Source organism: Peromyscus californicus, unplaced genomic scaffold (genome assembly GCF_007827085.1).
Source record: "Peromyscus californicus insignis strain IS unplaced genomic scaffold, ASM782708v3 Scaffold_16__1_contigs__length_79575227, whole genome shotgun sequence".
NCBI lineage: Eukaryota > Metazoa > Chordata > Mammalia > Rodentia > Cricetidae > Peromyscus > Peromyscus californicus.
In genome coordinates, this window is record NW_026294458.1 from 39,547,755 (window position 1) to 39,561,301 (window position 13,547).

Consider the following 13,547-nt stretch of genomic DNA (forward strand, 5'->3'; position numbering starts at 1 on the left):
TGACTTTCTTTGTTCTTTAAAAACAATAAAAAGCTTTAGGAACCTGTTTCCACATTGGAATGTGGAATTTGGGGTAATCTAAATCTGTGTTTCTGGGCCATGGTCATTCAAAATATCTGTCTATAGAGTAAACTATCTTTATCCCTTTAAGAAAAAAAAACAGGCTTAAAATGTTTCATCTTTAAGATAAATCACTGTGTACATTTCTTAATTTCTGTCATGTATTGTTTTTGGTCAGTTACTACCACAGACATTGAACCTGTAATTATGAGAACCAAGGCTCCGGTGACAACATTAGGTAATGACCTCTTAGTCTTTATACACAGTCTTTGCTTACTGTTGGATCCATTTCTGTCTGGATTGAGGGGATTTTTCGTCCACAAAAATGTCTTATCATTAACGGTATTCTCATTTCAAATATATCAAGAATCCTTAAAGGATATTACTTGGTTATAAGCCTCTATTCAGCTCCTTAGCTACCCATGCCCGTTATCTGTCTTTGCAAATGCTTCACAGAGCCCATGAATCTATTTAGTACTCAGTAGGAGTCTACATTAAAAATAAGTTTCTGATCTACTTCAGAATGCCTACCCCTTAAGATATTCTTGAGTTATTCTTTTTTTGAAGATATGAAAGACCGTGGTCATATGCAGGTGATTTTAGGAAGTGTTACATACATATAGTAATACTAATTTTAATGGCTCGTATCCCTAAACTGAGTCTTTTTAAGGACAGTTACCCAGAAGCAGGTTAGCTGAAGTCTCCCTGATGTGATATCAACATGCCATGTTTCAAACTCCCTTTGGATCTGGAACCTCTTTGATGCTAGGAACTAACAATAAAAATTTCAGAATAATAAAAACAATGTCAAATAGTCTGTTGCCACTGTCAGGAGACCAAATTGTTTTACATATATATTACCAAGAAAGAATTCCAAATCAAAGAGACATTTTGTATCTCAGGTTTCAGAAACCTTACATTCATGTGTCATCTTTCTTTAGTTCTGAAGTCACACAACCACAATAACCACTTTGCTTCTCCAGCTCCCAAAACACCACGACCAAGAACTCGCCGTCCACGTCCTCCGATTCATAAAGCCACCCCACGCCCAAAGATACCTCAGCCTAAACCAGGTAAATGTGGTTCTTGGCTCCTGTAGCTCTTCACTGGATGTGACAGAAGTTACGCAAGTTCCACTTGCTACTAAGGGTGAAGGCTTAAGCCATAGGATGCAGTTGCTATCAGCATGGTTGCTATGGCCAATCCCTATGGCTCCTTCATGTTGCTGTCATGAGGAAGTCCTTGATGCCTGAGAATTTTATATGTTTTTTTCTCCAACATTTAATTATACTTTGCTCTTTGATTATAAATTGGAAAAATATCTACTTAGTATATTTAAGAGCCACATACTTTATTAAATGCCACACTAGCATCTGTAGGCTATGCATTAGAGGTAGCAAGTGACTTAGTTGAACAATGAAGCAACTCTTACTCAGACATTATAAATATGAATAAAGAATAGGAGCAACATTGGGTAGTCACTATTTCACCAACTGTTAGATACATAATTCATTCTTAAGTAAATATATATATACACACACACACACATATATGGGCTAATATGTTTAAGGTGAACCTGAAATTTTTAGCCTTTATAGATTTGCCGGCAAGAATGGGCCTGACTCCTACAAACAGAGAGGAAGGTGCCATGTATGGGAGTACCAATAGGAAGATCAGAGCTAGAAGTGTAGCCTGACTGAGAAGGGCGATGAACAATGATGTGATTTTTGGAAAGTCCACAAAGAAGATCAGTGATTGCTCTGAGCCCATTGGCAGGTCCTGCTACCCTTTGGAGCCAGGTCTTTTCTGTGTAATGAAGAGATGTAGTAACAAGTTCTGTGGACTAAGGACCCTTCAGGTCTAGCTCTTTGTTTGCCTTTGCTCAAACATAGGTCTTCATCTTTTCCCAAAGTTGACTCAACAAAATCAAGCCTTGTCTATTTTGGTTATTTTTCACTGTATCCGATTAAATGTATCAACAATTGTGTTTATCATGATTCCAGGATTTGTTTTCTAATATATAGTCTTATAAATTATGCTTTCACGTTAATTTCTTATAATTGTTAAATAAGATGTTATGACATACATAACATTTTTCTAAGAGTTTTCTATCACATTATTTACTAATGAAAATGCAATCAAAGCCTGTAGTAGTTAACTGTAGAAAAGCAAGCAAAATCGCCATTAACGATATAGAAATGCTAAGGATAGGACTGTGTTGTACAAACATCTGTGGACTACTATGTAGAAACTTTTTAAAGGTTTTGGGTTTTTTTTTTTGTTGTTGTTGCTGTTGTTTTTGACTATAGAACCAATGTTAGACTGGTAAAGCTCGTATTCAGGAGAATTTGATGGATTTTCTAATGTGTTTAACATTGCCTTGTTTTAAATTGCTTTTGATCATTTCTCACAGCAGACTTGGGACCTATCACTCCTGAGCCATCTTTAGGTAATGATTCTTGGTATTCTTCTGTGAGTGCTTTTGTCTGTTCACTGTTGAGCATCACTGTGGTTGCTATGGAGATTACGGTGACATGCCCTGTTTCATCCTGCCATAGGACTCATCTCAAAGTACTGAAAGTTTTCTTAACATTTAACAGAAAGGTACCTTGGCTTAATTCAAGATAGGTATCTGATCCATGCCCTGCCTTGAAATTGTGTCAGGCTGAGTCTTTGATCAGGCATGACACCTGGCCCTCTTTAGGCCTCCAATGCAACAGCAGTGATGGTATACTCAAAGTTGTCTGAGAAGTTTCCTTCCTGCATTTCAAGTTCTGTGGAACTGTTTTTGGCTCTGCTGATGTTTTGGTGGCTTTTAAAAGACTTACTCTAGTAAACCACCAAGCACAGAACTTCCCCAGGCACAGTCACATTAAATTAAAAGCATCACTGTGAGGTTGGCTCAAATTCACACCTCTAGAGTTGAATGTGGACTTATAACCAATTTGGGGTTAGATATATATTCAAGGAAATAGTGATGGCTCCTAACTTACATTTCTTAAATGTAATTCTATCTAATATTTTTTTTATCTCTGAAGGATTCTCGAGTATTAAAGAAATCTATTAATATACTAGAGGAAAAGCTTCAAACCCTAGTGACAGGATTTCTTGGCTCAAACTATTAATTATTTTTTTAAACTTAGACAGGATACATCATCCTTGGCATAGCTTTTGGGCTCATCAACACCATGTTAATACTAAGTTCTCTTCCATCAGCTTCAACAACAACAAAAAAAGCCCGCCGCCCACGTCCCAAACCTAAAACCACACCCCATCCAGAAGTACCTCAGACTATATTGGGTAAATATGTGATTTGTGATTTATTCTGTATTAGAAGGTATCCAACATATCTCTTTAGGGTCAAGTATCTCCTGGTTTGCAAGGAGAGCATCACATGCCTAAACATCTTATGCTTCTTTCTTAAGAATGTTGACTCTCAATGACCATTATGTTTATTTTTCTTAGTTTCTGATTATAGTGGCATCTCAAAGATGAGACTGCTGGGTGTAGTACTGAGCTGAAACAATCTGATCAAAGCTACTGCATTCACTAAGCTTGCCCTCACTCTCCTTAGTCACCTCAGCCCTTGGCTCTGAAGTAGAAGCTGTCTTATTTACCACTTAGTTGACGAGACACCAGAAAAGAAAAGCTACTCCTGCATAAACAGAAAGTAATGAAAGGCAGCATGTTCATGCAAGCATAAAATAATCTGAGCAACCCAAATGCTACCTATTGTGAGCTTTGTGAAAATTTAGATTAAAAAATCCAAGATAATTAGTAAAAATTAGCACAGGATTTGAAGATTGGAAGGATGAAGGCTTACACATGGAGAACATGGAGAACTTGACTTCCCAGACAGAGGATAAAGTATCGATGCTCTCCTCTCCTGTCACAGAATGAATTAAAGAGACTGGGGGCTGAAATCTTCAAATTGATCCTATGGGATTTAGGTTCTCACTTCTGCACAAGATCATGTTCTTTCTATTCACAGAACTAAAGATAACCCAACGCAATGATGACAAAAACTACGAAGTGGTTCTTCATCTTGTTAAGTAATAGTGTGTGCTCCAAGGATGTCACCTCTTAATGGGTGTGGTTCCAGCTTCCTTACAGCTATGAACACCCATCATTGATAAACCATAGTGTGACCTCAATACTTCCTACTTTTTCCTCCTCCTCATTCTACATCCCTGTTTCTCTGTGTCAGTTGTTAGCAAGTCGTGGGTCTAGCACATACTCAAGGGACAGTATAAATACAAACTATATCTGTAGTGACAAATAGTGTTGATCACAGGGACAGAATCACTGGAAATCAGAGAGTCTGTAAACTGCATTATGTTAATATTCAACTATCTAAACTGCCCATTGCATCTGGCATTGATTGCTATTTAGAGTGGATGTGTTTTTCTGATTTTGCCTTTTGTAAAGGTTCTGAGTGTCTTGCTAGCTTTTTCTGATGGTGAGTCAGATTTTCTATATAGGTTCTCATATTTGTTATTTGTTAAAATGGGATAATTACCATCAGTGGGAGATGCACAACAGAGACCCCAAAGGCTGTGACTAACCTCTGAATCAAATGAGGATGTAGTGATTCTTTGGAGAAGTATTTAAAGAAAAAGCAATATTCATTTTCTCCAGTTAAGAATATTTTTAAAAAAATGTTGCAACTTAAGAAACCTTGTTTTTACTGGTAAGATGAATTTTCTAACATTCCATGCATTCATTCATAAGGTCTTTTTGATATCTTTTCTTCTTTCGATCAGTTCCTGCTACAACCCTTGAACCAGTTACTAGAACTGAGGCTCCAGGAATGACCTTAGGTAACGACATACCATGTCCTTCCACATCTGCATTTCTTCCTCATTTTATCACCTTCATAATCACTGCTTCTGGGATGTCACAAAGCCTCTGCATCTTCTGGTCCGTCAACTGCTTACCATGTTTGAGTGTTCAAAGGATGTCTTGTCTTTATGACATCTTTTATGATGTTTTCTTATGACATCTTTTTATGAGAGCCAATTTATTGAAAAAGAATGTATACATATACAGATATAGGCTCACTGTCACACCTTTGATTTTTTTTCTATCTCTGCTTCCATGTATCATGTTAACCACATGCACATTTTTGTTATGGGGTATCCATCTCTGTCCGTGTCTACAGGGAAATCTATGTATCGTCTCGGCTGAGTTTATCTGTGCAGTTCTTGTGATATGATAGTTTTTGTGAAGCTGTCAATTTCTGTATTTTGACCATTTTCGTGCTTTGTCTGATTTTTCCACTTTAGGGAATGATAAAACTTTGTTTTGATGAGGATGAAAATAGAAAATAGACTCAAGGCTGGTCAATTGAAGTCATTATGGCTTTTGTTAGCATGAAACCACCCCCAGTACCCTTATGCACACCGTAACTCTGTGTTTTGGAACATTTCTTCATTCAGGAACCCTTATGAGAATCTATAGGAAGTATTCTTGATATATAGATTCATATTTCTTCAGGAGTTTTGTTTCTCAAAGAAATGCAAGTGTTATAAAAGAGCACAATATCAAAACAGAGACAAATATTACAAAGCTCGAAAGGGAAATTCCTTGAAGCTCAAGAAATCATAAGGAATGTATTCCTAGTCAACATTTCTAAAATCCAAAATACTATATTAACCTGAGATTTTCTTCCTTCAGCTCCCAAACTGCCTCAACAACCAAGCCATCCACATCCAAAACCTAAAACTACAAGGAGTCCGGCAGCACCTCAGACAGAACTGGGTAAATGTGTAGGGCCTGTGTTAAGAATCCCGGCAGTCCATCCAAGCAGGTCTTACAGGAAGTATAATGACAGATGAGGGTCAATAGCTCAGGCAGGGGAGAAGAAGAGATACTTCAATGGCTGAAGTCCTTAAGTTCTGTGTGCTAGAATTTTCTCTACGGTGGTTGTTTTTCTGGCAATGCTAGTCATTATCAAGTGTCCATGGTAAATATGTACACACATGAAACAAAAGAGAACGAGTATATGTTTGCACCAGTGAGGAGTGATATATCAGTTATTGGTAAATCTTGTGAGTCATAATAGGCATTCAAGTCAGACAACAATAAACACTTTCTGTATGGTGCTAGAGAACAGATACTTCCGGCTTCATAGAGCATATGGTCTCTGCAGCATGCTTTTGTGGTTTGTTTCCCCCCAACTGCCTGTAAATATAAAAATAATTATTACAGGGATGATAACCTGGGGCAGGGGGAGGATAAGGGGAAAGTTCTAAAGGGCAGAGAATGCTTGTCAGTGAAAGAAAGCGAATTTCCTCTTATGAAAAAGATAAGGCTTCCAGGAATTGAATGGTTTTACTGAGGCTCCTGCAACTAATGGCCTATAGGACAAGTTGAAAAGTTCTAAATGTTAAACTTGGAAGCTTAGAGTACACCAGATAATTGATTTATGGCCACACTGTCTTTGAGTATTGGACAAGGCTGCCTTGCCATGCCACAGACAGAGCGGCTGCCCCATGTAATGTTCTCTTATATACTCAAGTTGGATATCTTCTCAGTAAGGCGAATTTGGTCTAGATGTTAGTCAGCTTTGTTTGTTATAACAGAACGACTAGCACTGGCTACTTACAAGCAAGAGGTTTGTCTAGTTCAAATACTTGAATGTTTGTATTTTAGTGGTATACCACAGACTCTGTGGTAACGGCTGTTCCTGCTTGTATCACCTCATGGCATGGTGCTGTGGTGGGTGCATGTACAACATCTAGAAAATGATCATATTTCAAACCAGAAGCAGAGATGACTGGAAGAGCCAGGTTTTTGCTTTTATAATCAATCTGGAGAGCTCAAAGGGTCACACAGAACTACCAAGGGGTTGTGCAAGCTGTCTCATGCCCTCAATGACCTAAGATCTTCTCACTAGATCCTACTATCCAAAGGTGCCATTACCTTGTAACCATATTTGTGGACCTCAGAGGATGCAAGCCATATTCAAATGATCTATTTGGGTACATTAAGTAATCTCAGATCATTAGAAAATGAGGACAACTCGAAGGTACTTTATACAAACTTTGTAGGCCCGTACCTACAAAGGTTTTGGTTCCACTCCTAAGAGATGAGTTGACATCTAAGAGCAGAGACACAATATTCTTTTAGTTCGGAGAGTTAGCCACATGGCTTAATGTTTCAGACTTATTTCTATTTGGCTAGAATTCTTTTTGAATGAATATGGTAGGTTTTTATAAGTTTTAATGTTTGGAGTTGACCTTTGGCTTATTTTGTTTTTGTTATTTTTGGCTAGTTTCTACTCCAGTCTTTGAACCAGTTACTCCTTTAAAAGAGGATCCAGTGGCCACAATAGGTAATGATACACCTAACTCTCAGCAAATACTTTCTCTGTTCATTGTCAGATTCATCCCATGTTGCCACCCAATTACATTCATCGTTTTGTTTGAATTGAATGTTCAGCAGTACTTGCCTCTTGTTTATTGGGTACCTAGGAAGCTGTGGAATGCATGGATCTAGTTTGGGTTATCAGTCTGCCTCATAACTTGCTTTACAATATTTACATGTTTCTTTAAGGTTTTGGTTTAACCAAATTCTTGGTTAAGACCAGTTTCATATATCTTTGATGTGTCTATCTCTAATTTGTGCAAACCAAGTTATAGTGGGGAAATTTCTTTTGTTTGTTAATATGTGAGCAATGTGATTTAGCAGACTGAATAGCATAGAATATCATCAGGTTACCAGCTTTAAATAGTAAACTCCATCCTTAATATGAGTTGAAGTCCTCTCCCTCCTCACCATAGTTTTATTGATTCTCAGCCATTTTAGCCCAATCAGATAATTGTAGAAGAATTTTTTGAAAATACTGATCTTGACTTTCTGAATTAATAATTTTGATTGATATGTCAGTATTTTCCCCCAAGCGTCCTTTCAATAACAAAAGATGCAATAACATGTTATGGGGTACTGCTTTCATATATTGCTTGAATCCCAAGAAAAATTTACCAAGCTTTGTAATACCTAAAGTTTTTTTTTAATTTTGTAATATGCTAAACCATAACTTTAAAACAACTCAATCTTACCTCTTTTTAGCTCCCAAAAACATCTGAAAGAATACAAACTCAAAGCCATCATAGTCTAGATGTACTGGGTCTTCTAGATAAACAACAGATTCTTAGTTCAAGGAACCTGAGCACCAAGCAATGGTTGTAAATGTCACCTTGTTACAGGTTCTCCCTAGAGAGGGGACTCTCAGAAGCCTACTAGCAGCTGGCAAGGCCTTTACCATTGGAAGAGACATATAGAATCCTTTTAACTAGGAGTAATATGAAAATTGTTTTACTTCTCAGTCTGGAGGCTAATGAAATCATGAGAAGCTATTTTTGGAATGGCTGCCTATGTATTTCTTAACTTCAGAACTGTTTATGCAATCATATTTTCATAAACCTAATAGTTACTTTCTTCTTTTAGTGTTCAAAGAAAATACAAGTTAGCTTCCTATATACTTCTTACAAAACATTAGAAACCTATGTAAGGGCATGGGTAAAATGTCCTGAAGTTTTCCCTGTTAGAGTCAGATAAACATTGTAACATGAGGAATTGCTTGCTGAAGCATTGCAAAATGAGAGCAATGGTGATGGCTGTCTGGAAGGTGGATGCTGCCTACAGTTTGGCTAGTCTGGATAGGACTGGTATTTGCCGTGAGCTATAGGCAAGTAGGGCAGCCATTCCACAGTGTTACATACTGAGTACTTAAATCAACAGGGATCTGTTCTTACAGTTCTGGAGGCTACAAGTCAAAGACCAAGGTGTCTTCAGGTCTTGCTTTCCCTGAGGCCTCTCCCTGGCTCACAAATGGCTGCCCTGCTATGTTCTCACATGGCCTTTTCTCTATGTGTACACATACCGACTGTCTCTTATACTAAGGACATTTGACAAACTGGAGCGCTGACCTTATGATTCCTTAATTACATCTTTAAACATTGTGTCTTCAAATATAGCTCCCTTGAACTTACCCTTCAGTATATGAATTGTGAGGACACAATTCAGTCCATAGTACTTTTCAACCAGAAAATTAATATATACATGTATATATACACATACACACACATATTCTAGATTCAGTGTTATACTCACAGAGTCATTTTGAAGTAAATGTTGTGTCTGTTTATACATGGTTTTAAAAAGCTCATCTTTGCTAATTCAGTTCCTATTACAGACCTTGAACCTGTTACAGACCTTGAAACGCCTGTTACTTTTAGAACTGAGGCCCCTGGGACAACACTAGGTAACAACCTTACTTGCCAAGTGCTTCTATTGCTTACTGTATACATAGTCCTCCAAGTCTCCATCCCCCTGGCCTTTCCATCCCTCTGAGAAAACATTCATCCTCTTCTGTTGTCTGCTGCAGAGTTCAGAGCATCTTACAGACACTCTTCTTGTTGTGTTTATGAGAGCTAAGCATGAACTTAGTTTAAACATTAAAGGCCACATGGAACATTTGGAAGTGTTGTTTTGTGCTTCACAGAACAGTGTTCTATATTACAGCCAAGTTTTAACCACAGTGGAATGGCTGCCCATCAATAATAGCTACTCTTATGCTCCTTGGTACATCCAAGTTTCTAGATCTCTTTCTGAAAACTATTGTATGGTATGTTTGTTTCTTTGGTGATGTAATTTAAGTAGTGATATACATAATGATGTATATAAGTAATGATACACTGTACTATAAATTTGACAAATTGGAGATGACCCATATGAAATGTCAAATTATAGACCTCCATCTAAATATGATCCAAATCTCCCCAACCCTTTATTAAATGATTCCTTCCCAGTCATTTTCCCCAAAGTGGGGCTCTATGACTTTCTTGCAATGAGTGTTAATCTCCTTGCCTTGAATGAGCAACTCAACTGTGAACGGGAATTTACTTCAAATCATCAATGATAAAAAGAAGGCATGCTTGTTTAAAAAGAGTGAAAAAGACAAACTAAAGGACCAATCTCCCACACTTTTAGGAAATCTGAGAGCTGTAGAAGGTTCTCTAGTATCCAGGACCATAAGATCCAAAGTAACATGAGGCTTTTCTGTCTTCAGCTAGCAAAATGTCACAAAGAACCCGCCGTCCACGACCCAGACCTAAAGCCACAATGAGCCCTCAAGCACCTCAGACAAAACCTGGTAAATTGGGAGTTAAATGGCTTCTGGGTGAGCCTCAGTGGTCTGTCCCATCAGAGACTCAAAGCAATGCTCGTGGTAGGCAGTAGCAGCCCTTACACTCCCTGAGTGTGAGAATAGGAGGCATCATCAATAACTTCTCTGTGGGTGTTTGAAGGAAAATACAGGTAGGTGAGACCCATTCTCTTGGGAGCTAGAATACCTTATTCTTTCCATGTATGACCCTTTATTGAAACTTTATATTTAGTACAAATTTCACACTATGCATTTATATTCAAATCTTAGTAGTGAAACTACACTAGCAAACCGAGTGTATTTAGTTCAAGTGAACAAATCCTAAGCCCTTTACATATTCCCAGGCTCACATTGGCAATTGTAAATAATAGACCCATTGTAGAAGGTTTTTTTTTAAACTTCTTCTACAACAAAACTGAGGCTGCACTGCACAATAAACCCACAAAGTGACAATCTAGAATCTAGAAAAAAAATGTTATGGTTGTCTGAGCTTGGACCTTGGATATACTATAAGATTTTGATCAGTGGAGAAAAGAGAAAATAGAGGGACCAGACATATGTGCAGGTCAGCCAGACATAGAGTAGCGTCCAGATGGACTGCATTTGGAAGGGTCCATCACGGCAGTATGAGGAGGATTTTGAGGATTTGATTCAGAGTTTAGGTAGGATAGATACAGAGACACCGTATCATACACAGCCTCTTTGATTTCCACCTTTTATTCTTATGAGGAGCACAGATGCTCCATTGGGTGTTAGACTAGTAGCTGCCTTTTATGCTCCTCTTTTATGGTTTGTGCAGAGGTCTCAAATTCCACAAGATTGGCAAGATCAACACAAGCCATGTGAATGATTATTTTTTTTAATATATGTTTCAAACTTCTATTGTGTCAGTGTTTTCTCAAACATAGTGACTCACAATATGCTTTTAACTTACTTTTCTAAGAATATAGTAAGTAAATGCTTTATAATATTTTCCATTGTGGTGTTTTATATATTGACTAGAATTCATTTATTAAAAACCTTGCAGAATGTCACACTAACTTCTTTACTTAGGGTAGTTAAAAAGCTAAGCTCAACAGCCATCAGGACAAAAGTTTAGCAATTGCTTAAACAACGTTCTTTCAGATGAAAACTTGATTATATATTTCCCTTGGGACAATTGATATTGTAATCATATATGTAGGTTATGTAAATGTTCTAACGTAAATATGCATTTTGAAATCTCTTTGGCTTATTGTGTTGTTTTTGGCCACTTCTTCCTGTAGCCCCGGAACCTGTCACTGCTAGACCTGAGGCCCCAGTAACACTAGGTAATGTTGTTAAGCTATTTTTGTAACAGGTCTTCTTATTGTCACACCAAGAGTTTAATGTCACTTCATGTGGCAACTGGGTCATTCTTTGTGGCCATTCAGTTATATTCATCTAAAAATTATGAAGACTTTATAATTATTCTGATTTTAAGATGTCATACATGAATTCTTTGGGTCATTTATCTGCCACGTTGCCTGCTTGAAGTATGTCCTGTTTTGTGTTTTGTTTTATGGGGTGCTTCACTACAGCTGTGTTTCAAACATATCAGAAGTCTCAGCTACACAGAGAGGCCGTTAACAACTTCATGGGGCCCATTGGCCCGTGGCACACTTGCATTTCACTTTTTCTGCTGGCGTAAATCTCGTTATTTTGTTTCTATTCAATAAGGTTTATTTTGATGATTATATAGAGAACATATCACAGATTTGAAAAATTAAATTATAAATCACAAATCATAGATAGTGGAAATGTCCACTATCCGTTCAAATTTAGTGATGGTTCCTACCCATTTTATTTCTAGCCATGTCCCCTTATGACACTTAGATAATGATTGCCAGCCCTTATCTCTCTAACTAAATGGTAACTTTTTTCTTCATAGAATTTATTATTGAAAAAAAAAACCAAAATGATGTATATATAAAAACCAGCAAGCTATCATCTTTTTACCTTCCATGGCTTCCTGACTCATAAATAATGAAAATATATAGTAACCCAATAATTTCTTCCTTTAGCTCCTAAAACATCAAAACAAAAACATCATTCACATCCCCAACAAGACCTGAAGTACCCGAGTCCAAGCTAGGTAAAGCATATGCACCTGGTTTAAACAAGCTCAGCAGTGTGACCTAGCAGGGCCTTGGAAGTTATCTGAAAGATTGAGACCCTGTAGGGTATCCCCATGAGAGCAAAGATGAACGTCAGGGTCCTGGGGGGGGGGGGGGGGCACAGTAACTCTACTGTACAGCTATTAAGCAAACAAGGCTGAGTTGTGCATCTAGATACCCACTGCTTCCTGTGTGCAGTCTTCTCAATCACCACAAATTTTTATAACTTCCTCTTACCTCTTAAAAAATCCAATTTCTTCAGGATAATTAGGTCCAGTTCAAATAAAAAGAATTATTAAGTACCTCCCATCTCTTCCTAACTAATCCTACTAATACTTTTGAGTGAAACAGATGTAGGAGATATATCTTGATTTTCAAACTTGTAAGACAGAGTGGAAACCCTTTTTCATAAATATGGTTGACGATGGCATAGGAAGAATCTATGCAAGTGTAAGATTAATTTGTGAGGTGTAAACAAAATGTGTTAGGTACGTAAACATTTGGAGCCAGGAAACAAAGACTAAGAAGAAGTCTTGAAATCACATTAGAACATGGCCGACAAGAATAAAGGAGGGAAAGGAGTGAGGAGGGGGAGATATAAATGAGGATAGTGAGAGGAGTCTCTGGATATTGCTGTGGAGGAGTTCTCCCTTCTAGGTTGTAGGAAAGTTCCTTCATACCTCAACCAGTCTTTGGACATGCATCGTCAAGGCCATAGGAATGTGATAGGGCAGCAGAGGATTGGTCTAGCAGACATCAGCAGCCTCCTCACTCTATAAAGGCATACTCCTCCTCTGTCTGTGATGGAGGCTTCCTACCAATTCATCATGCTTTCCAAATATGAGCTCTAAGTAATGCTTTCATAGTTCATTTTGGATCATTAATTAATTATTAATATCAATCGTTTATACTATTAATAATTCTCAACATCAATAAATTATTTGGATCATTAATTATAAATTAATTGTTAATAATATCTGTTGTTCTTACTCTTTTTGGGGGGCCCACCATCCAGCTCCCAAATAAATCACACATGGAGGCTTATTCTTAATTATCAATGCTCAGCCTTAGCTTGGCTTATTTTTTGCCAGCTTTCCTTATATTATCCCCTCTATCTTTTGCCTCTGGGCTTTTCCCATTCTCTTACTTTTGTAAATCTTACTCTTCTTACTCCATGGCTT

General features: G+C 37.6%; 1 protein-coding gene across 6 annotated transcripts in view; it reads left to right on the top strand.

Moving 5' to 3' along the window:
- Abi3bp (ABI family member 3 binding protein) overlaps window positions 1-13,547 on the top strand; it is a 205,305-nt gene that overhangs the window by 131,765 nt on the left and 59,993 nt on the right. For 3 of the 6 annotated variants that reach the window (XM_052740892.1, XM_052740896.1, XM_052740895.1), the window contains 10 exons: window positions 239-298; window positions 1,044-1,133; window positions 2,474-2,509; window positions 3,277-3,360; window positions 4,824-4,880; window positions 5,737-5,820; window positions 7,337-7,396; window positions 9,248-9,328; window positions 10,136-10,219; window positions 11,497-11,541. The exons of 1 other annotated variant lie outside the window; for it this stretch is intronic. In XM_052740892.1, the coding sequence (XP_052596852.1) occupies window positions 239-298; window positions 1,044-1,133; window positions 2,474-2,509; window positions 3,277-3,360; window positions 4,824-4,880; window positions 5,737-5,820; window positions 7,337-7,396; window positions 9,248-9,328; window positions 10,136-10,219; window positions 11,497-11,541 (681 nt within the window). The remainder of the gene's footprint in view (window positions 1-238; window positions 299-1,043; window positions 1,134-2,473; window positions 2,510-3,276; window positions 3,361-4,823; window positions 4,881-5,736; window positions 5,821-7,336; window positions 7,397-9,247; window positions 9,329-10,135; window positions 10,220-11,496; window positions 11,542-13,547) is intronic. 2 more of the 6 variants (XM_052740894.1, XM_052740893.1) reach the window with 2 other exon arrangements.